At 40.1% G+C, this 25,934-nt stretch overlaps 2 protein-coding genes across 2 annotated transcripts; both read right to left on the minus strand.

The window, feature by feature from the left end:
* Positions 1-328: 328 nt before the first annotated feature.
* calml4a (calmodulin-like 4a) lies at positions 329-11,392 on the minus strand. The gene is made up of 5 exons (XM_008304792.1): positions 11,360-11,392; positions 7,874-7,904; positions 7,487-7,627; positions 6,133-6,321; positions 329-426 (listed from the first exon to the last, which is right to left on the minus strand). Exons 1-5 carry the CDS (start codon positions 11,390-11,392, stop codon positions 329-331), a joined length of 492 nt encoding a protein of 163 aa, XP_008303014.1.
* On the minus strand, positions 11,352-25,696 carry cln6a (CLN6 transmembrane ER protein a). Its single transcript, XM_008304642.1, has 7 exons — positions 25,512-25,696; positions 22,311-22,431; positions 22,116-22,214; positions 20,145-20,333; positions 16,926-16,981; positions 13,367-13,489; positions 11,352-11,855 (listed from the first exon to the last, which is right to left on the minus strand). Exons 1-7 carry the CDS (start codon positions 25,556-25,558, stop codon positions 11,585-11,587), a joined length of 906 nt encoding a protein of 301 aa, XP_008302864.1. The 5' UTR covers positions 25,559-25,696; the 3' UTR covers positions 11,352-11,584.
* Between the last annotated feature and the right edge of the window lie 238 nt (positions 25,697-25,934).

The following is a 25,934-nucleotide window of genomic DNA, read 5'->3' on the forward strand; positions in this document are numbered from 1 at the left end:
ATATGTGCAAATTAAACCATGAAATAAAAAGTTTTAAATGCTCACAAGCAAGCAGACGCACAAACAATATTCCAATTTGAAATTAAATCGCAAGATTTATTAGAAGGAGGCTCAGACTTGACACAAAGTGTACTGAGGATTTAATGGTTTTAAAATTGGCTCCCATGTCATAATATGTTCAGTCATATAGGAAGGCTACAGAGCGAGCTACAGGAATGAGGGTGTGTATTAATTAAATAACAAGAGGATAACCACAGTGTTTGCAAAGTCACGTTCCCGCTGTGGCTGTTGTGTTGAGGTTGTTTTTGCTTGTTGCCTCCTCGACACTTCAGTAATCGACCGGTGGCAGCGTCACCATCTGGGTGAACTCCTCATAGTTGACAATCCCATTCGACTTGACGTTTGCCTCTTTGAAGAGCTCGTCCACTAGACAAAGAAGACAGAGAAAACATGTGTATAAGTGGACGTGACAAGAGAGAATGCCGTCTGAAAATCCATTTGTCTGCCACGGCGGTTATTCAGAGGAAAGATGCAGACAGAAGCAGTTTGAGGGTTGGAGAGTCTGTAGTTTAGTATTTGTGCTTGAGGGCCTTTTTGACTGACAGCTAATTTCAAGTGTAAATCTGTGTGCTGGGCCAGACTGAGGGGCTGCTTGTTGTTCCAGGAGTTGTCATCAACTCAGAAAAGAAATCATTTACCCTTTTTATTGAGGATTTTCACTCAGTTTAAAAGCTTATGAATGGAAATAATAATTGTTTGGCAAAATAAGCAATTTTCCTCCAAAACCAGCAGACGATAGAATACTGTTGTGTTCAATATCTTTGAATAATGTTGTTTTTAAAAAAATCAAACATATTTATTCGCGGTAACATTATTTCATGTAGTTATTGCCTCATGTATTTATGTCATCGCTCTATTTATGTAATAGGAATATTTATATATAATGTATTTATTTAATATTGGATTAAATGAGATTCTATACCAGAGAAACAAATCTTACAGCAAACCTGAGATTTACTCAAAAACTCGATTTTATGCTACATTGTCCGTCCATCGCGTTCACGTAAACATTCATTTGAGCCTGATTGATTCTTGATTTTGGAGCTAACTTAGATTTTTAGGGAGAAAAGTAAATCCAAAATCAATGTATCAGTTTAGAATCTTTATATGTGCACATATTACTGAACAAAAATATAAATGCAACACTTTTGTTTTTGCTCCCATTTTCATGAGCTGAACTCACAGATCTGAGACTTTTTCTATGTGCACAAAAGGCCCATTTCTCCCAAATATTGTTCACAAATTTGTCTAAACCTGTGTTAGTGAGCTCTTCTCCTTTGCCGAGATAATCCATCCACCTCACAGGTGTGGCGTATCAAGATGCTGATTGGACAGCAGGATTATTGCACAGGTGTGCCTCAGGCTGGCCACAATAAAAGGCCACTCTAAATTGTGCAGTTTTATGACACAACACACTGCCACAGATGTCGCAAGTTTTGAGGGAGCGTGCAACTGGCATGCTGACTGCAGGAATGTCCACCGGAGCTGTTGCCTGTGAATTCAGTGTTCATTTCTCTACCATAAGCCGTCTCCAAAGGCGTTTCAGAGCCTCACAACCGCAAACCAGGTATAACCACACCAGCCCAGGACCTCCACATCCAGCATCTTCAACTTCAAGATCATCTGAGACCAGCCACAGCTGCTGCAACAATCGGTTTTCATAACCAAAAAATGAAACCGTCTCAGGGAAGCTCATCTGCATGCTCGTCGTCCTCATCGAGGTCTCGACCTGACTGCAGTCCGTCGTCGACTTGAGTGGACAAATGCTCACATTCGATGGCGTCTGGCACTTTGGAGAAGTGCTCTCTGTGCAGATGAATCCTGATTTTCACTGTACGGGGCAAATGGCAGACAGCATATATGGCGTCGTGTGGGTGAGTGGTTTGCTGATGTCAACACTGTGAATCGAGTGGCCCATGGTGGCAGTGGGGTTATACTCTGGGCAGGCGTATGTTATGGACAACGAACACAGGTGCATTTTTATCAATGGCAGTTTGAATGTACAGAGATACTGTGACGAGATCTTCAGGCTTATTTTGCATTCATCCACGTGTCCATCACCTCGTGTTGCAGTATGATAGTACACGGCCCCATGTTGTATGGATCTGTACACATTTCCTGGAAGCTGAAAACATCCCAGTTCTTGCCTGGCCAGCAGACTCACCAGACATGTCACCCACTGAGCATGTTTGGGATGCTGTGGATCGGCGTATACGACAGCGTGTTCCAGTTCCTGCAAATATCCAACAACCTGATCAACTCTATGTTGCACTGCGTGATGAGGCCTTTTGTGTTCATAGAAAAAGTCTCAGATCTTTGAGTTCGGCTCATGAAAAATGGGAGCAAAAACAAAATTGTACCTGTTATGGGCCAATATCAGTCAGGCTCTAATGTTTATTGTAATGAAGGGCCGGTGTTACATGCAGAGTGGAGGATGTGTGTGTGTGCGCATGTGTGTCTCCCTCTCACCTCACTCCTACAGGTGATTATTGGAAGATGGGCAAAACCTGTGGATTTCCTGCTGCTGCCACCTGTGAGCTCCTGAGGAGTGGGTGATTGGCCCGTGCTTTGGCTGGTTATCCAATCAGTTGGAGGATTCTCCTTTATAAGCCCTCATGCTCCTTTGTTCACTCTCTGCCTCCTGTTTGCTGTCATTTCACATGTTGCTGTCAGTGTTTGAAGGTTTGTGGTAGGAAGGTGGTCAGCAGAGGTAAGATTGGGTACCTTATACATGTACACACGTAGTTCACTTTGTTGCATGCACTAGGTTAGGGGTGGTTGCCACTGTAAGTTTTGTTTTGCTATCACTTTTAGATAAGACAGCCAGGCTTTTTGTTTTCATTTTCTTTTCATTCAGAAAGATTTGAGTTAGGCCCTGTTTTATTTATTTCTTTGACAGCTGACCCTCCCCCCACACTTTTCTTGAAACCTTCATTTTGTTGTTCATTTAATTTATTCAACAATTATAAATAAATAACTTGTTCACTGCCATTCACTCTCTTGTGAGTTCTTCCCTATTGACAGACGAGTTACGTACTGTAAGCAGGAACGTAACAGCCGGTTTAAGCTTCCGTTTACATCCGATAGCTTTCCACTGCAGGAAGTCATAGCAGGCTTGAGATGACATGAACATTTACAGGAACAGAATAATAATCGACCCTTTCTGACTTTCCACTGCAGCCCAACAGCTTCCAACACGACATCCACTCCAAATGCACCAAATAGAGGTTAAAGGAAGTAACTCTAGTTCTATGAACACATAGCTAGAGCAACTCAAGTTTGTTATTTTAGCCTATATGGGAAATTGTATGTGCTGGATGGGAAAGTTGGAGAGAAGACTAGAACTTGAAAAGGACACGAAAAAGACATTAAAATGTTACTACTTCTCTTCTCCAAATTTAACCAAACCAACATTTGTATTGTGGGAGTACATTCAGCGCCAAGGTAGAGTTTCAAGGCTGATCAAATGTACCTATTCAGTAATAAAATACTGAAAATGGCCCTGAAAGAGGTTGTACAGGGACAGTGCTTGCAAGTGGAAAAAGTTCTTGCAGTGGAAAACAACTTACTGACAAAGATGACAAATCCTATAATTCGCAATCTTATTTGTTCATTTTAATACCATTCATCGGAGCTGTACTTGAGTTTTGGCATCTAAATGAACAGTTTCAACGTCCTGATTAGTCAAACTGGTGCATTATAGTATTAACAGCGAGACAATCCTCGCCTCAGTTGCTCACAGCATCTACAGTGAAGAGCTGCAGAGCTTCAAAGCATTGTTGTCTGCTCCTTTAACTCAAGTGGCATCTGCTTCAGTGCTTCAACAGTCCAACCTCTTGATGGACGTCTCCCCACTGAGAAGCTTCATTTAGCTATGAAGTGCTTTACGTGCACAAACCTTTCGCTGACAGGACTTTGAACTACATCTTTATTTCGCTGTGAGGCCAGCGATGCAGCTTCGAAAGACTCAAAGTCAGATGAAGAGATTCAAACAGATGTCGGCCTGCCTGCCTGCCTGCAGGAGTCCTTCCATCAAACTCTCAGCTCACACTTAAAGCCTCACTTCAGAAATGAAATGAGACAACAGTGTTCACGTGTCAAATAAAACAGAATCCACCGTGTCCTTCGGCTGCACAGAACACAAAAAGACTGCGGCCTTTAAAGGAGGAGTTTGTCTTTGGTTTTGGAAAACTGAGTTATTTGCTTGTTTGCCAGAAATAACCCCAAAAAATCTATAAACTCTTAAATCTTTACACTAAGTGTGCAGCTAGCTGAGTATACAGACTGGAAAAGCAATCCTGCCGCTTTCCAAAGGTCACAAAATCCACTTCAAAGCACTTTGAAAGCTCATTAAATAACACATTATTTCTGGCTGTGTAAAAATGGCAAATTGCCTTTTTATGCACCAGAGGAATTCTTTTTTTTTTTTTTTTGCATAAATTGAACAAAAAACAATATGTCGTGAGCTTTAGAGGGGCTGGTTGGCAGATTTTGTTGTCAGATCAATGCTAGCTGCTTCTCTCTGTGTCCTCTCTTTATGCTACGCTAAATTAGCTGTCATAATAAATAGTCAGAATTTCAATCTTAGCATGTATATATAAGGGAGTGGTATCAATTTTCTCATCTACCAATCACCAAGACAACAAATAACCATATTTCCGAAACAAATTAAATGCTGTTTTGGAATAATTTCGTTGCAATAAAATCCCAGTAAAGTGTGTCGAAACATTTACATTCAGTTCTGGCAGCTTTTTCTTGGAAGAAATTCAGTCTGTCTTGAGGAAAATCTGCCTCCTCCGTGTACAATCCAGCACACTGCAGCAGCATCTTCCTCACAGGCGAGTGATTGTTTGTGAGCTGTTGCACGCAGGCAGGTTATGGGAAGATTGGTAAACTGTAGTGGATTTAGGGAAGCAGGTTGTAATTCCCAACAGAGACACCGAGCTTCAGTCTAAAGCCGGGCTCGAGTCGCTGCATTGTTTTCTTTGCAGAGCTCACAGCACCGTGGGAAGATACAGCAAATGTGTGTCATGAGAGGATAAGAGCCAACCCCTGGTGAATTGTCACCTGAAGTAGAGAAAATTGTAATTTCCGAGGCACAAACATCAGTTATAGTCTTATCTTATAAGAACAGGCCGACGTCAAAAATCCTCCAAATCCTCTTTTCACCTCTGTTTTATCATTTCATATTTATTGCAGTCCCACACTGGTGAGATTATTCTGTGCGCAGTAAAGGCAGCGAGTCTGTGTGGAGATATTTGACAGAAATCCATTCTTTTACTTATATAGCACCGATTCGCAATATAAGTCACTTCAGGTAATGAAATCTAGGAATTTCCTTGATATTTCTGACCATCTGAAAAACAAAAATGTCTGTTTTTCCAGAGTGAATGAAAGTCCACACTCTAAAAAGTAAGTCAAGTGACCTATTCCCACCATTTAGCTTTCTGCATAGTCGTAGGAAAATGATTTAGATAAACATTTTAGGTTGCAAACATTATTTTTGATGGGTTATGATGATAAGTTTGGTATTTGCATCAACTTAATATTATGCGTCATTTAAACTCAAAATTCTGCGTTGATTGCAAACTTAATTTAAGTCGAGGTAGCTAAGTGAAATTGCCATGATAACTTTATGTTTTTTCACTTTGACATCAGGATTTCAAGTCCCCTGCCTCGTATTAACATGCCTAGATGATTAATTGGTTGGTTGATCGTAATTTCATTAGAAATTGTCATAACTCCAAAAAATTGATGCTAACTGATTTTAAACATATTTTATTTACTTAATTTTAAGTCCATCTATGCCAGGAGTGTCGAACTCTGGTCCTCGAGGGCCGCAATCCTGCATGTTTTCGATGTTTCTCTCTTCCAACACACCTGATTCAAATGATCAGCTCATCATCAAGCTCTGCAGAAGCCTGATAACGATCCTGATCATTTGAATCAGGTGTGTTGGAAGAGGGAAACTTCCACTTCCTTTAGATTACATGCAGCAGCTCCTCGGTGTTCTCTTTCATTCATTCATCCTGCAGATCTCAGTTCTGCTCACTTATTCCAAACAGTATTTACCTTCTTTGTCGGTGAGTTTCTCTCCTAACTTGGTGAGTTTGGCTCGCAGCTCGGCGGCCTGGATGTATCCTTTCTTCTGCTTGTCCGTCATCCTCAGGGCCTCCAGGATCTCCGTCTTGGGATCCTCCTGCTGCATCTGTCTGTGCATCATGGTCAGGAACGTAGAGAAGTCCAGCTCACCGTTCTTTTCTGAATGTGGCACAAACATCAGGTGTGAGTGTACACTGAATCTAATCTATGCAGGAACATTGACTGGGTGGTATGATGAGGACACACATGTTGGTAATGTCATGAAGAAAAGAAAATGTTTTCAGAAGATGTGTTTTTTCTTGTGGTTCTTTCTAACATATACGTATTTTGTGTGCATGTGTGGAGTCATCCTGTCTACATTACTTTATATTGTGCACGTTATGAAGGCCGAGGATTTAAACTACATGAGAAAGCTTTAAAAAGTAGGATGAGACCGATTATCGTGGCTGATGTTTGGCATGTTCCTGCTTACTGGTATTTGTATTTTTAATGATAAATTAAATGCTCTACTTCAGGTCTGTTGCAGACACCTCTCTGTCGTCTCAGAATGTCTCTCAAGCAGAGACTGAACAAAAAACACAAGACGTTGCCACAAACCAGGAAGTGAGCTTCTCACAGTGGCTAATGCTACGCTAGCGGCTAAGTTAGAAGGCAAATTACACTGAAACAGAGTCTGGAAAACAATCATTAAGAATTCTTTAAGATGTGGACGTTAGTGGGAAATGAAAGTGATAGAATTGTGAAATATTATGAAAATAGAGACAAACTGATCGATCTCAGTGGATCCCACATAAACATTTAATCCCTCCTAGTTCTATTTTACATATTCAGTAATGAATTATGAACGACAGCTTCTCTGCTATCACGTGCTGTTAAAACATTACATTTAATGCACATCAGTTTTAAATATTTGTTTTAGGCCTTTTTTAAATTGCCAATAATCAGCAAAAACAAAACACAAAACCCACATCAGTCAATCCCAAATGAAAATCTGATATTATAAGTAAAGTATTGGGCTTCTTCATTATTCAAGTGAGATTTGAAATTGTAATTTTTCACTTCATTTTAAATTATAATTACCTCATAAAGGCCTTGACCACAACTCAATAAGACAGATTCTAATTAAAATATAAACACCACCTCCTCAGCAGCATGTGATGTGACAGTGTGGCGTACAGATCCAGTTCCTTCGTCTTTTATGACACAAGGCGTAACTCAGACACTTTAAGTGAAACTCTTTCTTTACCCGCTCTCATCCTGAACACGTTTTCATAACCTTGACAGGCCCCCAGACTAATTAGATTCATTTAATTTGATACTTTACCAATTTTTTGAACTTGTAGATGTCTTTCGATTTCGCCGAACGTGGGGCTCGTGCCGAGGCAGCGCATAACTGTGATCAGGTCTTTGGCCTGAATCTTGCCCTTTTGCTTCTTGTCATACAAGGAGAAGCACTCCTTGAACTCTGCAGAGGAAAAAGAGGAAGTATTAAACAACATCATACATTTTAGCATTAATGAATACATTTTAAGTCTAGATTATCCACCAAGCATTTATCATAGCAGGTTAACTTAGAAATACATAACTACAGGGAAAGTCATAAGACAAAACAGGTTCTGGATTTGATCCTTGTGTGTGAATAAAACACCTCAAACATCAGTAAATAACAGAAATAGGATAGCAATCATGTGGTGCTATGAGCTTCTCTTACCATTGATTTGAGCTGGTGTGAAGAATTTAGCCTGTAAGATGACAACAGTGTGGCTTCATTTGTTGGGTAAGTACACAAAAAGTGTCTGTTTATATAAATAGTCAACCAAAAAGGTTTGAAAGAAAGAATTTCTTGATCTTACCATGTCTGAAGTTGCTTCGTTTCTATCCAGGAAGGAGACAGTATTGTGCCGGCTGAGTCACCTGTATACCTCGGTTTAAAGTCCACCACCTGTCGCCTTCCAGGTAATTTAATACGCGTTGCTGTGGAAACACTGATACCAGATCCACGGGGCTGATTTGTTCTTTCCATTACTTCCTGTAAAAGGGAGGCAGCAATTACTACCTGTTAAAGGAGGTAGTCTGCAACAATGTGAATGGTAAGATTTTAAGTTGGTTTGATGCACAGGCAGGAGGATCAAATAAGGCAATTTCAAAGAAAATTATGAGTAATAATTAAGAAGTAGAAGATCAGTTTTAAGGCTGTAGGGTGGAGCAGTGGTTAGCACTGTTGCCTCGCAGCAAGAAGGTTGCCGGTTCTCGTCCGGGTGAGGGCACCGGGATCTTTCTGCGTGGAGTTTACATGTTCTCCCCGTGCAGTGTGGGTTCTCTCCGGGTTCTCCGGCTTCCTCCCACAAAAACATGTTGAGGTTAATTGGTGATTCTAAATTGTCCGTAGGTGTGAATGTGAGTGTGCTTGGTTGTCTGTCTCTAAGTGTAGCCCTGTGATAGACTGGTGACCTGTCCAGGGTGTCCCCTGCCTTCACCGTCAGCTGGGATAGACTCCAGCCCCCCCAAGACCCTAGTGAGGATTAAGCGGTGTATAGATAATGGATGGATGATCAGCATTTAATGAAGAAAAGTGCAAAGTGAGCAATACTATACAAAAATTAATAGGATTCTGCATTAAGAACAATAACTCAAAAGGCAAAAGACATCCACTCATGTAAATAAAATCTATAAATTCGTCAGTCAAAGTCACTTTTTTTATTAGCATCTTCACAGTCATCTCCTTTTCCTTGATGTTTTGGAAAACGCTAAATCATCCGTACAACAGATGTACTTCACACACGTTATGTACAAAAACTTGCAACTAAGTAAATGATAAATAACACTGTGACAACATACTGAAACATAAGAACCTCTGTATGTAAATGGATATCAATATAAAAGATCTGACCCAAACCTGTCAAAGTATGAAATGTAAAATACCTGAGAGAATGTAACCTTTTGAAAATAATCAAAACTGAATTCAGGAGTTTATTTTTAAATCCTGATTTAATGGACACTTTTTAATGTAACACTAATGGGTCAAGTTATCATGAAACTTTACACATTTAACATTTCATTATCTTGTCATTCCACTATTTTGGCTTTGTGTTATTATATTTTATATTTTTCCAGGTCACAGCGATCCTCAGAGCTTCAGGAAAAAGCTTTTTTTGGGTTCCTGAAGATGTTTCGCCTGTTGGATGAGAGGTAAAATGTGTGCCAAAAGAGAAGCTGTTTCATTTTTAGAGCTGTGCCCATTTTTAGTTTTGATTCTAAACTGTTTTTACTGGCTTTTCCAGCAGTTATTTTGTACCCTTTATAGCTATTTCTTGTCGACTGAGTTTGCGCTGGTTTGACAAACGCTATGTAACTTCAATCTATTTCTATGTTGTATGTATAGTTATGTACTCATTCAAGAACTGTTTCCGTGTTCTGCTTCTCTTCTTTCCTGAAAGCCAGAGAGAAGCGGCTGCAACGCTTTGTTTCTTCGGAGTTTTTAAAAGGTCGACGCTACAGCGTTCAGCCTACAACTGACTGAACTCTTCCAGGTTTCAAGGTCAGATTTCTTTCTCATCTTCCAGTATGGGTGGATGTACTTTGTTCAGCGTTTTCATTCTCTTGCCTTGTTTTGAAACGGATTCTCTATTGCTGTCAAATAGTGATGGCATTGAAACTGCTCTGTGTTAAATACACACCACTAAAGCACAATGTCAAGCTCCAAGGTCGCTCCTCGCCTTTTTATCCGAGCATCATGCCCTTTGTTAAAGGTTTCTATATCTAAAGACCTTTTCTGGTGAAAATCAAGGTTTGTGTTGATATGCTAGAGGACACGATGAGCAAAATGGGCAGTCAGCAACATTAAAATCTCAATGAACCAATCTCAGAAACACAGATTCTGACATGGGAGTTTCATTAGTAACAAACCTAAAGAACCAATCCTGTTGATGTGCAGGGTGGGGCTTTCTGTAGCACTACTCTTCTTCAGAATTGGTTTCCAGGTTGAGCATGTACGACACTCCTCCAATAATACACCTTGCCATTGTAAAGCATAGAATAGTTACAGTGTTTGAGCAGCTGCAAAAAACTGTAGATATCTGCACGTTCTTAAGAAGGAACAGTGTAGAATTTACATCTTGGTCATTTTACAGCATATGTCATTTTGTTACACAGAAATGACGCTTTAGAGGTTAAGTCAACAACCAGGAAGGGACTTTAATACATTTAAAATGTCCGCTGACGTCATGCTCATGTGGTGCATAACCTCAAACAAATTTGTGTTGATTTAAATGATCACAAACTGACATTACCAGCAGTTCTGCAGCAGTGGTGCACTACTGTTTGGTTTCTGGGAAAAATGGATACAAGTAAAGAGACTAAATATTGAACCACTTTTTCCTTCAGTGGGTCAATCCCAGTCCTGGTTTTACCTTCAATGAAAATAAACATCTTCAACATGTTTAGCTTTATGAGGTGTGTCAGAAAAGTTTCAGCACTGGTGTCACAAAAGATACATTTCAAACTACAAACGACAAGTTCTCCCGTTCCAAGTAATCCCCCTGGACTCTAACACACTTCCCCAGCCTTCCCTGCCACGCCGCCATGCACTCCTGGAAGGATTCTTCCAGGATCCTCTACAGCTCCGTCATCACAGCCATCTTGATGTTGTCCAGGTCTTCAAAACGGATTCCCTTGATGACTCCCTTGGGGAAAAAATCCCACAGAGCCAGGTGGGGTGAGTAGGGAGGTTGCTCCAGCACGGTGATGTTCTTCTCAGCCAGGAACCGTGGGATGCTCAGGGCGTTGTGAGCAGGCGTGTTGTCATGATGAAGCAGCCACAACTTGTCCTGACACAACTCTGGCCTCTTCTGGCACACTGAACAAAGCAAACGCTGCAGGATCTCTGTGTAGACGTACTGGTTGATCGTCTGAAGGGGTAAAACTTGTAGTCTGTAGTATAAATATATATAAGTATAGTATACTGTATGACATGTATAGGTAAATATATAATTATATCTTTTGTGACACCAGTCCTGGAACTTTTCTGACACCTCGTACGTTGATTTAAAAGTGTTAAATATGAGCGGTGAGGAGGCTCACTCATTCCTGATTGTCATAAGTATGAACATTATCTACAGTGCTGGTGTCCTTTATGGAATCTCTCATAGTCTTAGATCTCATGTCATAAGATCCAAAAACATTTTTTGAAAAATCTGACTGCAAGTGCAAAATCAAACTCAAAGAAGGCCATCATCAATATAGAAACACAAAGAGAAGACACATTTCCCTCTGAAGCCGGCAGATCCTTGAGTTTAACTGCATCAACAAGTTTCATTGATCTCTGTTGTTGTCAGAGTGCAGCCACCGTCTTAGCTGCAGGAAATCTGCTTTGTGAGAAAGTACAACAGAGAAAAACAGAACAGAGAGGACCTTGGCAGGGCGTTCAGTGGCTCTTCTTGATGTGTAGCGTGTAGTAGGACCAGGGTTCTGGCACATAAATGAGTCCGGGGTACTTGTTGCGTAGCACCGGGTCGCTCCACAGATAGGCCACCCACACAGCCACTAGGAGCACCGTGACACTGAAACTGTAGAACAGGAACTGGCCGTTACTGTCGGGGCCGAGGCCTTTACGTTGCTGATATATCACCATGGCAACCATGGCGAGGAAGGTGAAGAGGAAAAGTTCAGTGATTTGTCCTTCGGTGACCAAGTACCTTGAAGACATGAAAGGAAACACAGGAGACGTCAGGAGCTCAGTCAGAAACGTTCAATGAGCAACCAATTCCTGTACTTTAAATGCAACACTTCCTGTTACTGAAACTATTACTGCGTTCCAGTTCACCTGTTTGCTTCATTTACTACATTAGCAGTTGTACCTCAAGCAGCTAGAAAAGTTACTGCTTTTCCGAAAAAGCATACTTTTATATCTGTGGTAATCATCATCTCTCCTCAGCTGAAATTTTATGGAAATGTCAGAGTTCATTTTCCTCCCGACAAAAGAATGCCTTTCATTTTTGTTTTCAATTGCTTTAAATTGGTTTTTATCTAAATTTCTTTTTCTCTTTATGCAAGTGACCCCAAGATTTTCTTTTTACCAGTGCACCCATTAGAGTCTGCTTTCTGTCAATCATCTAACAAAAGAAGGAAAAGCTTCATTGTTAGTCAGACAGAAACAACTTGCATTTTAATAACCCCCCAAAAAGTTTACCTTAAAAAAAAAAAAAAAGTCCAGCTGGCTTGGACTGCAGAGCAGGACAAGTGGAATAGCGATCAACTTCACCAAATATATAGTAAATACAGAATAATGCTGGTGAATGTTTTCTGGCTTTAGATTCGACTGTTAATAGTTTAGTAGTAAAGCCAGGTAGTCGTACAGCTTTGCTTCTTTCATTAATGTTTTAGTGTTTTTATGTGTGAATGAACCTCCTCCTTCACTCAAGCATTAGACTGTTTAATTTACCGGATGCTGATGAAACTACACAGTTACTCCTTTAGATTCACGCCTATACAGATGGGTGACAAATTAAAGGACAAGCTTGACTGTTTGACCCCTTCAGTGAGCTGGTGGTTCAAACCAACATCCCAGATCAGGTTTCTCCATTTATAGGAGTGAAAAAGGGATAAATGTGATACAGATCAACTCCTGAGCCCAGTTTTAGGCAGCGCTCTCCATCATCAAAACAGTAAATGAAATCTTTTGGAAGAACGTTGTTTCATCCGTCCAGTGGAGTTCCAGAGATTTGGAGAACCAATACCAATGTGCACTGAAGCTGTTCTGGCAGTTTTTGTTTTCTTTTGTCACCCATGTGTAGTTTCTCAGTGCATTGCTGCATTTTCTTTCATTATCTCTTCATGTCTCTGATCAGTTTTCATTCTTTTCATTCCAAAGCCATCATTCATTCCCTCTTTTCTTCATCTCACTGCGTTTTGCTGCTGTTGCGTCGCATACGGACCTCCATTTCCTGCCTTTGGATTATGAAACTAGTTATGTAATGGAAGAAAAAGCATTTCATCTTTTCTAAATACTCTTATTGGACTTTCATAGACCCATTCATACGGTTTAGCTTCTTTAAAAGGTTGATCCACTTGCCATATCATCTTTTTTCTTTGAACAAAACACACAAAAAAAGTAATGTATCCATGGAGAACATGTCTCTATTGTATTTTCTTTAACATGCGCTCATGGCGGTTATGTACAACAGATTCTCAACGTCAGAACACTGACCAATAGTAGAGAGCGCTGGGTCCCAGCAACAGCCAACCAGAGACGGGAATCTTCTTTTGTTCTTTAGCAGGGGAGAAGCAGCCACTGAAGTAGATGAACAGAATGATGAAGAAGGGAATATACCTAAAATAAAAAAAAACAAGAGGCAGGCTTAAAAACTGTACTGGATCCCCATTAGAGTGAAGTATTTCTTTGTAAAATGGAGGATGCTTAGTGTTTCCAAGAGTTGCAGCATGTGTTTTCTACGGAATTCCACCAAAACATTCCCTCAAAATTCTAAAGAAAAGCTTTGTTTCCCCGTAATGTTAGAGGCTGCAGCACAATCCCTAAACCTAGAAAAATCCAGCAGGTCAAAGCCGACTGAGAAAATTAAACATTTCTTTTGTGTTTCTCAAAGTGAGCATCTGCAAGAAGAATAATTAAATTCTTAAGCAGTATATCAGGCTGCAGGGAGCATTTTAGTTGTACTTTCAAAGAACAAACAAACAAACCATGAATTAAACTTGGAATTTAAAAAAAAAACAAACAACCTTTAAAACATGATAGCAAGTGAAACAAAGCCTGTCTCTTCTTTCTTATGTAAGTTCATGTGGTATTAAAAAACACTTTCTAAACCTGTTCTGACACAGTGCTTTATTCTCCTCTTTAGACAACAAAGTCAGGTGGATTCTCCTGTAGACAAGAGAAAACAATATTTAATAAACCTTCAGTATCACTTATGTTCTTATAAATCTTACAGGTTTTCGGTACGATGCAGCTTTCAAATGCGATGAAACTTGAGTCCTTTACACTACCTGGAAAAAAATGAATTTTTTTGATGCACATATTCTTTAAAGAAACTTGTATTGTTATTGATGTATGGTCCCTAATTGTGTTAATTGGATTTGCTGATTATACATTTGTCTGATTAAGAATGTCTTCCTGTTCTCAGCCCTCTCCTCAAAATAAAATCTGAATCTCAATGATATCTAAGATTGAAAAGTAGACTATTTTCAATGTTGGATGTCCCGATTTAGGAAATAATGGACTTGTCGGAGGTAATAAGGCTCTGCAGATTCTGATTGTGTATCATCTGTCTACAGAACCTCCAGGAGCATGCTGACAACAGAATCCCACACTCTGGTGAGTTAAGCCCAGACCTTATTTGGTCCACTAAATGCTATCCATTAAGACTTGTCAAACAAATTCAGCGTGTACATCAATCACCTCAGTGACTCAGAGTTAGTCCCTGCTTGATGCACACACAGTTGCTGTTTTAATACCAGCATCCTTTACAGCGACTGATCTCTGAGTGATCTGAGCTTCTCAAACACTCTCAAACACATCAGTATCACAGTGTTTGTAAGTCACAACAGCAGTTCAAGAAATGCAAGGAATATGCATGAAGTAGTTTAGTACCAGGGCTGTCATTATGAAACATATATATATATACAGTATACAGCAAAGTGAGTACATCCAACGTCACTTAAATGTCAAATGACTCTAAACTGTAACACAAAATCCCTCAAATGTGTTCTGTTGGATAGAAGTCAGGCAGCATACTTGGCCACGTTATAGTTTTCACTTCTATAAAAACGATTTTGGCGGCGTGCTTTTTATACAGGAATATTCCTCTTCTGCATACTGAGAGTCACCTTGTCGGTCAGTATTTTACTATATCCACAGGCAGCCATGTTGCCAGCGATAAATGTTGTATACCTTTTGCTCTCATGCAGCTCTATATCGTCACACTCCCACCTCCGTGCTTCACTGTCAGGACTGTGCATTCACTCTGACAGTCCTGTACAGGTTCATGGCAAACATGCTGGACCCCATCTGAGTAAAACAAACGTATCTGACTAAAGACTGTGCTCCCAGAATTCATCAGGCCTCTTTGTGGTCTCATGTTATTCAGCAAAGTTTCATCTTGCAATTTTGTGCCTGAGTTCAAGACACGTTTTCTGTCTTGGGCGCTGTCCATAGAGGCTGACGTCACGCTACTCTCCTCACAAAGCAGTCTGAGCTGTCACAGAAACATTGATTTCCAGTGACAACCCCTGTGCCAAGTCTGAAGCACTTGTGCGTCTATTTTTCAGAGCTAGATTGCGAGAAGTAAAGCACTGTCATTTTCGGACAATCACTGCAGCTCTGATTAGCGGGTGTACGGTTCATTCTACACCTCCTGATCAACGTTGCAACCGTGTTTTCACTGATTTTCAGTTGCTCACGGATCTTCCTGTATCATTTTCCATGTTTGTCAAGTGTCACAATCAGATTTTCAATATCCAGTTCTGATTCACGTGGAGCCATGATGCAGATAAACAGCCTATAGGTCCCAAGCTGAGGAAGTTCTGGTGTTCACTGTACACAGGCCATTTTATAACCGGGCTCAGACAATTAGGCGGACTTAACAATGCTTCACTAATTGTGGGATTTCTAACTTGTGTGCGAGTGAAAACAGGTGCATTGACTTTAGTTGAGTTTTGACTTTGGAGTCAGTATATTTTGTTTTAATTAGTCTTTTTGAAGTATGTTGCTTTTGATTGATCATGAGCAAATACTCTCAACTTACCTCTGTTGTACATGCACCAGGTTTCATTTTCTTTAGATTTAACAAAAAAAACTAACTCAAGGAACCTTTATAAATGTATGTAATTGTATAAATAAATGAAAAATATGGAGGTTAATTTAGAAATTGTCTCACATCTGACCATTTGTTGCTTTCTGATCTCTTTCCCTTTATTTCCTGTCATTGCTCGACTGTTGCCAACCAACAAAGGACTAAAACGCGTCTGTACATCTGTAATTGTGTAATTCTGATATGAAGTTTTACAAAACTACTATTTTGCTTGGCTTTTTTTAAAACCTTTATTGACGAGTTGATAGTTAAAGCTGAGTTTAATGGTGTGAGTCTTCAGTGCTGTTCATTTCAGGTAGAGTCACTGTATCGGCAATTTCTGAGAGCACCCATGTGTTAGAGGGCAAAACGGCAACTATCATACAGTCTATTCTCTCAGCAGCAGTTTGTTTTTCCCACTCAGTCTTAACTCTGTCCAGAGATACAGTACTCAAACCACGCCCACACACCACAGCAGGATCGTCCAATGCGAACTGATATTCTATCACCGTGAAGGCACAATGCCGGGGCGTGACGAGCAGACTGCCATAAAACTACAGGCCTGTGCACATAAAACAGCAGCCAGGAGGGAGATATACATTTCCATCTTCCTGCTCATCATGAAAACCCATTCCATCGTCTTTTGATTTTTCTAAACAACAAATCTGATTTATTTTCCAGTCAGCACTCAGCTGGTGTAAACTGTCACCACAGACCTGCTCGTTCTAAAATCGATTTAGAAAAGACAGAAAATGGCCACAGAATCGAGCTCACTGATAACTGTCTGCACTTCTGAAAATGCTCTTTCATTTAAAACTTCAATAAAAAATAAATAACCTTATGATTTAAACTAGAAATGATGAACAAACTCTGGTTGGTAGCAAAGCACTTGAACCTGCATTCTGCTGTTATTTCTCAGCACTCTACGTGCACACAACACGTGTAAATATCACAAACACATACCACATTAGGTGTCCCAGCTGTTCGTCATAATAATACAGCAGCTCAAAGGAGTCGATCTGCAAAAGAAAGGACCAGAAGGCTCGTTACTAGAAACTCATTACAACAGTGTTTCAATTCATTCTGCAGACACAGCCTTAGGCAACAGTGCCACCTACTGTTCTACTACCACAAACACTTTATCGTAACAATTTCTCAGAAATTCCATCTAAAGACCGGAGTCAAATCTGAAGTACTGAGTGGAAAAGCATAACCAATGCCAGAAAGGGCACAAAGGGTTAGAATATGGTTTGTTTGAAATGGAAATTGATTTAAGTGGCCAGATTTTAACAAACGCTCACCTGTACCATCATAAAAACAGCAATGTGGGGATATTTAACATCTTCAAGGCACTTGAATACACTCTGTATTCGTGTTCCCTTTTAATTTGACACCTATATATATTGTTAAACACCACACCAGTATCATCCATGCAGAATGTATTGATCAGTTGCTATGATATCAGGTTAATTTCCCCGTGCCTAAAACATTTCAGTCAAAACATTTAGGCACTCACCCTCCTGACTTTGTGCACATTTAGCTGTTCAGCATCTTTTTTGAAAAAGTATTTAATCTATAAATTTAGATTTTTCTATTTCTTTCTTCATGAAAAGGTAGCTGTGTGATAATATAAAACTACTAAAACACCACTTATGCATTCGTAATTGTACTATTAGCTGAAAAAGACAAATTGCTTCTACACCTGCATCAGTATGTATGAAATCAGTAAATACTATAAGTGCACACACCGTAGACCTTTAAAGCTTCAGTAACAAATTGGCCTTAAATTTTACTCTCAAAAACTACTAATTTCCATCCATCCACTATCTTTACACCACTTAGTCCTCACTGGGGTTGCGGGGGGCTGGAGTCTATCCCAGCTGACTCAGGGTGAAGGCAGGGGACACCCTGGACAGGTCACCAGTCTATCACAGGACTACACTTAGAGACAGACAACCAAGCACACTCACATTCACACCTACGGACAATTTAGAATCACCAATTAACCTCAACATGTTTTTGGACCTTGTGGGAGGAAGCCGGAGAACCCGGAGAGAACCCACACTGCACGGGGAGAACATGCAAACTCCACACAGAAAGATCCCGGGTGTCCTCACCGTGATGCGAATCAGCAATGATGCTAACCACTGAGCCACCTTGAAGCCCTAGTTTGAATTTTCAGAACTCAAACATAGTAATTTACAATAAAAGTAGTATATAACTAAAGTACTTTTGATTTTTTGAGGTAAATCTTCAAACTTTTCTCAGGTGAGAGCTGCATTTATTGTGCATTCACCTTAACTTATACTTCAGATGTTTTGATTATGAAAACAGAGTTCGTATGCGACCTTGGCATCTCTAACTGCACTCTAATGAGTGTATTACACCCACAATGAGACACAATAGGATGCTATTATTCCTTATGCAACTAGTGATTCAACACGTGTTTGCAAGAGATTATGAAATGACACGTAATAGATCCTAAACCAACTGTGAGGGCGTCTTAGGTTTCACGTGGGTTTCAGTGACTTGATTATCATCGTCTTGTTGCCGTACCATGTTTTCTGAAGCCTCACGTCGTCCTCTGGATTAGGAGGATTAGGAGGAACCCAGACAACACACAGCGTGATATCTGCTACCCCTGGTCTGATAGTATAATCAGAACTTTTCTGATGTGTGCACTTGCATAACAAACACACAGCCCCAGCTGTGTGGTGCGACGAAAAGATTATTTCCTGTAGCTGTGCAACCTCGGATCAAAATCAATTCGATACAAAGTCTGACTGAACCTAAACTCAGTCTAAATAAGGCTGTTTTACATCTTCGACCATCAGAAGTTTGCTTGTCGGGATAACATGAGGATAAAATAAAAGTTCGAACACAGGGTATGCAGTTAACACCAAAATCTGTGTTCTCTCTCACACCTGCACTGTCACTCAGCTGTCAGTCAAAACGCTCTGAACAAAGACTAAAATATCTCTTCAGCAGCGTGTGTCCCTAGACAGCTTTCTTATGTAACATCTACTTTAAATGCACTCAAGACATGACAATCGCTATCCAAGGGAATGGTAAGGAGTTAAATGTTGCTTTAAGGGTAATTTATCTGGTTAAGCTACTTGCTTTGTGTGTGTAATTAAAGTAATGGTTGCTTTACTGAACAGGAAGCAGCAGAAAGAAATATTGAGATTTCAAAATCTACAGTCGTCCTCAAATGTATTCATACCCTCCCATTAAAGAAGCAAAAAAACAGCAAGTAATAATAAATAAAAATGTAACAAAAATCATGACATTGCTTTTGAATTGTGGATCAACAGAAACATAAAAACATAAATAAAACAAAGAAACAAAAAACAAGCATGATGGGACCCGTAAACTAATATTTTGTTAACAACCCTTTGAGCCAGTCACTGCAATCAAGTGTTTTCTGTAACTCTCAATCAGACTTCTTTACCTGTTGACAGCTATTTGGATTTTGGTCCACTGCTCATCAGCTCTAATTTGTCCAGCACAGTTTTGTTTGTTTTTTTTAATTATTCATTTCAACCACAATTCAAAAGCAATGTCTTATTTCACTAAATTATAATTTAGCAAATTTTAATTTATTATTACTTATTTCAGTTTCTAGTTATTTGAGTGACTATTGTGAATTCTGCCTTTTCTTTAATAGAAGGGTATGAATACATCCGAGGACGACTGTATATTGTTATTGTCTTCCTTTTGTCCTGCACCTGGTGCGTTGTACATCACCTAAATATCATGCTGACAACTGCATCCGTCAAATGTATGATCTACTTTTAGGTGACAAATAAAAAAAAAGGTGCGATAGCAATGAAAGGAGCAGACAGAAGAATGAGCTCCACTCCTACACTGCAGAATAAAGTCTGCTCAATCAAACAGCTGCAACAATACAGGTGTGTTGTGTGTGCTGCGTTGTCAGTGCCTGTCATGGGCGCAGAGGAAAAGCTTATTCTTTTAAAGTCGCTGAACTGCCTCTGAAGAGCTGCGACAAGTAACACCAACAGGTTTTTGTTGTTTGACGCTTTGACAGGTGATAATTCGAGTGTATTGATAGACTCTATTAGCGCTGACGTGTTCCACAGAGCAAATACCAACATGGGAACCTGACAATCAAACATCTGACAATCTTCTCAGTGTATTCCCAGGATAGACCAGCAGTCCTACCAGAGAAGCAGGTTTCAGGTCTTTGATGATGGGGTTCTCTCTGACTGACAGGTGGAGCTGGTAGCCGCTCAGGATGAGCCGGTGGTTGATGGAGTCTCCAACCAGGTGGATGCTGGCTCCCATGACGAAAGTGATAATGCAGAGGTAGACGGCGGTGCGAGACAGCGCCGTGGGACTCCGTTCAATGAGCTGAGTGGAGCGGTAACACATATTATTTATATAGAAGATGAAAATCTAGTTATGCAGCATGTGAGCCGAGAGAGAGGGAGCACAGGGGTAGAGGTACATCTAAGACACTAAAAGGAATAGAAAAATAACGAAAAAAGTCTAAATAGATATTTTTGATACCCAGAAATGAATCTATCAATAACTGGAGCGGGAGACGTTTTCATTATTTGATTACATCTTCAGGAATCGGAGCAGCAGGATCTCTACGCCTTGTTCCTTCAAGTCAAACAGCCTTCAAGGTATTGTGATGTTTGTACACTTGATTTCTCTGTTGACTCTCTACAGGTGCCATTCTGGCTTTATCTATTCGGGTCCAGAGGCGTCACCATGATCTTCCTTCATTCCAAAGAAACCTTTGTCAGAAGTTATGGATAATACACACTAATTAGCTTGTTTTGCTTTATTTTTTAGGCATTTTTGGCTCTGTTGGACAGTCAAGGCAAGAGACAAGTAAAGCAGGTCTACTGCTAGAGTCAAACAGGAACCGGATATATGCCGTCACTATGTGGCTGCTGAGGTATTCTCTTGTTTTTGGGTAATAATACAAACTCATACATGACATCTACCTTAAAGGCAAAGCAGGTACTTTGCTCTATTTCAGGTATTTTACACAGTTTTCTACTCATTTCTCTGTTTTCTGCTGTTCTTGTTCATGCAGACACTCAGAGATCAGACCTCAGGTTTTCGTGGTGTTGTGGCAGAAACTAACCAACCTGCAGGTACGACTCTCCTGTATTACTCTGTCTGTAATGTCAGTTCAACTTAAGAAAAATCTGTCACACGAAAACGATATACAACAACTTTAAATGAAGCAATTTGGATTCTTGAAACTAACACAAAATCTAAATGTGACAGCCATGTTAAGGTCAAACACACATTAAAAATACAGATTTTATAATTACAGGACGGAGAGAAGACTGTTGGTCATCCACTAAAGCTGCAACGATTAACTGAATAATCAGCTGGTCGTCAACTATAAAAATAATCTGCAACTGTTTTGATAATCAATTATGTTTTCTGATTCCAGCTCTTTGGTGTTGATGTTTTCTGGTTTCTTTCACATTGAACTGAATATCTTTATGTGATTACGTGACAAAACATCACCTTTAGCTTTGGAAAACACTGATTAACAATTTTTTTATTTTTTTTGCCATTTTCTGACATTTTATAGACCAAAAAACGAATCGATTCATCAAAAAAATCACAAATAGATCAGCAATAAAAAATATACATAAATTGCAGCCCTATCATCAAAGTGACTTAGTTGCTTACAGAAACAAAAAGAATAAGATATACATCATAAAAACACACAACCATGACTGAATTTAAATAGACATGAATAGTACAGAAAAAAAGGTGATCAAGGCCTTAAAATGTCCAAAAAGTCAAATGTATGTTCAGAAGTGACAACGTGTGAAGTGAGATCTGAAGAACAAGCAACTAGATGACTGAGATTTGTTCTATTATTATGACTTGATCATCTCAGTGAATATAGGGAATGAAATATAAGCAATAAATTCTTAAAACAATGAAAAGCATGTCGAGGCTTCTGTTAGAAAAGCAACAGAACTTCACCACAGATTTGCCTGATGTGAAAGATTATTTAACACTGAGCAAGGCTGGTGTCACTAAAACACTCCATATCTATCAGTGTCCACTTTCTTTCAAGCACAAAAGCCTCAGTAGGATACATACAAAGAGCTTATGTTATGATCAATGACAATTTGTTGTGTTGAGACTTACCTTGAGCATTAGGAATGGTGTTATGACATTGTAGGCCATGTGGAAATAGTCTCCAGCACTGGGCTTGTTCAGGGGAAACCACTCCAGAGGAAGGATGATCTAATACAGACACATGTAGTTGACACTGCTGCATGATTGAGTCTGCAGCTCTTTGCATTAACTAAAAACCACATTAAGTGCACTGAGCCTCCTTACCATAACGATAGGCCTTCCAAAGTCTAGTATCCAGTTCTGCAGAGTCAGACAGAGCCACAGGTCGAAGTGGAAGTGCTGCCTTTTCTTCTGTTGCACATTTTCCTTCAGAACACCAGGAGTGCTGTAAACCCACATTTGCAGGGACTGTGAGTCATTGCAACAAGGCAGGTTGACCAAAGCAAAGTGCAGCACAGAGGCTCAGCATTTAACCGACACGTTGGAAGGACAGCATTAAAGCGAGGTTTACTACCGCATTTACTCCCGCAGTAAATTCAGGTTAAAGCAAAAGGCTGCATTTGCTGCTCTTTACTAATCGATTTTATCCATCCATCCATTACCTATACATCGCTTAATCCTCCAAGGGTCACGGGGGGCTGGAGCCTGTCCCAGCTGACTCAGGATGAAGGCAGGAGACACCCTGGACAGGTCACCAGTCTATCACAGGGCTACACTTGGAGACAGACAACCAAGCACACTCACATTCACACCTACGGACAATTTAGAATCACCAATTAGCCGCAACATGTTTTTGTGTGAGAGAACCCACGCTGCACGGGGAGAACATGCAAACTCCACGCAGAAAGATCTCTCACCGGGATGCGAACCAGCAACCTTCTTGCTGTGAGGCTACAGTGCTAACCACCGATCCACCTAATCGTTCTTATTACAATGTTAATTCCTAGGTCATCACCTTCATATGCAAGATGACAAAGCACCTTACGTTCAAGCATTTGCACACATATGTAAAAGAGGGAGGGGAAAGAATTGCACAATATACGATATAAATAGCATCTACATAATAACTGTATATTCGCCATTTAACAAATGTGTTTTCTTGGGGTTTGTTTTCTTCCAGCATCCTGCGCTCTATGAAACCACAGATGATGATGCACCAGTCATGGATTTGCTGAACTATTCAACTTATTGTATATTGTGTGCAGCTGTGTAATTTCCTGCAGCACACTGAACACAGTCCCCGCGGTTCAGCTTGTGCACCGGGACAACAAAAGGACGAGCGCAGCTGAATACAGTGCAAGCCCTTCATTCCTGCCTGTTTGGCTGCTTGTCAGCACCATAAAAACGGATATAGAGCTGTCAGCCTCCATGTCTGCCTGAAACCTTTTCTCCTGTCACTCAGATACCTAGACAGCAATTACGGGAGGAAAGATGCGTCATGAAGTTTCTGCAGCAAGCAACCGTAATATTTTGTGTGCATTGACAGACATCTCGTATTTACTTGCCAAGTGCCATTCTGGGGGGCATTATCTGTATAGGTTCTTTATATTGTAGCTGTTTTGTGACTTTTGGGCTAATTATTATGTATTTCACTCTTGCGGGTTCAGTGTTCGTGGTTACTGGATGAATTGTGCTGTGCTTCCTGTGGCTGGCTGAGGGGGTATTTACAAATTTGACAGCTAGCATTTATACTTTCAAAGTAGTTTCTTCAATTTTTTAGCATCTTGTTTGGTCAAAGTCTTGTTCACTCATATATATTTTCTTGCTTTATTGTTGTCCAGGATTGTTTTAGTTCATAGTCAGAAATGGGCTGTCCTTAAAGGGCCCCTCTACAGAAAATCAAGTTTTTTTTACTTTGTTAACATGTCTATGGAATGTTTTTTATATCCTAGAAGACACAAAAAGAGCAAAGAATGGTGTCGACATCCTGGCTGGGAATTATCACATTTAACTTATCGTGACTGTACACGTTTGGAAACAATGCACTGCCATATTCAAGAAAATAAAGAGGATTTTGGACCTTGTTTCATTCGCAGTTGCTCGGTTGATCATTACCTATTTGTGAAGTTACTATTTATATTTTTTAACAAAATACCAAAAGTCAAGAAAGCCATGAACATCTGTAAATTCTACGTGGAAATGTGCCTGACAATACAAAGAACTCTACAAATGTGCAATAAATAATCACAACAGCAAAGCATGTTGTCAGTGACAAACTTCTCTGCAGATTTCTTCTTTACATCATCCATGTTGTGTTTGTGTATATCTTGTAGGAGGCAGAACAACCACGTCTATACTTCACCAATCTTTCTAGAAACTATAGGCAAGTCTCTCATGAAAGTCTGCAGACAGAGAGTTCTCATATGGGCATTGAAACGTCCACATCTGACAGTGGTACAGCTATAAACCCTCATCCCACTTCTCCAACAGATCTATGTCTACATCATGTAACACCAGTACTGGTCTCCCATCACGGGCTCCCTGTCCATTTCAGGATTGATTTGAAGATTTTATTGTTCATTTCTTTACATTTTAAATGGGTTGGTACCACCTAACTCATCACAACTCTTACATTTTCATACCCTAGTGAGAGCACTGAGGTCAACCAACCAGATGCTCCTGAATGGTTCAAGTTTGAGACACAAAAATGCAACAGGGTCTTTCGTACTCACTTCATCTTTCACTTTTCTTTATTTTATTGTGTTTTTATTCCGATTTGTCTTCTTGTCATTGTGATGATGTCTCATGGGGTTGCTACTTACTTGCACAGCATTTTAGATCGACACCTGTTGTGCTTCAAGATTAAATTTGATTTGAATTGACCTGATTAGTGTTTATGGTGGAGCCTGGGACTGGGCCATAAATCTGCACCTTCTGGAAAAAGCAATGGTGTGGAGGTGAATTTAAGCAGTTTTATGAAACTTTGAAACCCAGAGATGAGCTTTAAGGAGTTTAATCAAGTTTAGGGAAGAAGCTTGACCATTCATTTCCAGCTCAGGAATGCAGCTCCAAGACCAGCAGGACATTTATTGCTGATTCAGTCATGTGACAAAACGTGACAGGAAGCATGCAGACAAGAGGAAGGTAAATATAACAGCCAGCAGCATCTCATCTATCCACTGCAGCGCTTTTACGCTCTGTCACTATCTATTAGTTGCTACAAACAGCAACAAGACTTCACTACAAACTTTAACAGCACTTTTATCTGTTATTCGCTTTGATTCGTTCGTCAAACCGTTAGCTTAGTATACAGTCGCTCCGCCTCCAGTGTTTGCTTCTGGACACATGACATGCAGGTGAACAAGCGGCACAACTGTAGTTCACTGGTGTCATGGGGTTTCAAATAAGTTAATTTCTTTATACTGTTCTCTTCCTGTAGTTTGTGAACTCTGCTCTGCTTTCTTGTCAACAAAGCAGCGGATAAGAAGTTAACAGCAGCGTTAGCTTGATGCTAAGTGTACCAACCTATTCGTCTGTGAATCGTTGCCTCGACGTTTTCGTACAGTCTGCATTTTCGACTCCGTGTCGGGTGTCGTTGGTCCAACAAACGGTACTTTCTGATCGCTCCGAGGTCAAAACGGTGAAAAGTTAACGGGACTCAACGACTGAACATCTTTCTATCATTAGCAGTTTCACTTCCTTGTTGTCGCCTTGGTCCCGCCCACTAACACAAACCCACCAATCAATTGGGAGCATCGGAGCAGGGCAAGTTAACCCCGAGTTCTGATTGGTAGGAGAATTCACCAACTTTAATTCACCCAAATTAAGGGCAAATAAAAGAAACTATAGAAGCTTGGAGTGTGCTTGAATAAGTACATATTAATTATACCAATTTAGGAAAGTTGCATTCAATCTATGCATTTAGAACTGAACGCTTTTAAGGAAAAA

This window comes from Stegastes partitus, unplaced genomic scaffold (assembly GCF_000690725.1).
Source record: "Stegastes partitus isolate 25-593 unplaced genomic scaffold, Stegastes_partitus-1.0.2 Scaffold41, whole genome shotgun sequence".
NCBI classification, from domain to species: domain Eukaryota; kingdom Metazoa; phylum Chordata; class Actinopteri; family Pomacentridae; genus Stegastes; species Stegastes partitus.

Coding starts and splice junctions, on each gene's coding strand:
- calml4a (XM_008304792.1), bottom strand. CDS start 11,392: ATGGCCTTCTTTGAGTTTGATTTTGCACTTGCA. Junction 7,905..11,359: donor AGTTTGATTTTGCACTTGCA/GTCAGATTTTTC, acceptor GTCATCTTACAG/GCTAAATTCTTCACACCAGC. Junction 427..6,132: donor GAAACTCACCGACAAAGAAG/GTAAATACTGTT, acceptor TTCTTTGTCTAG/TGGACGAGCTCTTCAAAGAG.
- cln6a (XM_008304642.1), bottom strand. CDS start 25,558: ATGCAGACTGTACGAAAACGTCGAGGCAACGATTCACAGACGAATAG. Junction 16,982..20,144: donor ACCTGAAACCTGCTTCTCTG/GTAGGACTGCTG, acceptor TTTCTTTTGCAG/ATCGACTCCTTTGAGCTGCT. Junction 13,490..16,925: donor CAGCTGGGACACCTAATGTG/GTATGTGTTTGT, acceptor TTTTTATTTTAG/GTATATTCCCTTCTTCATCA.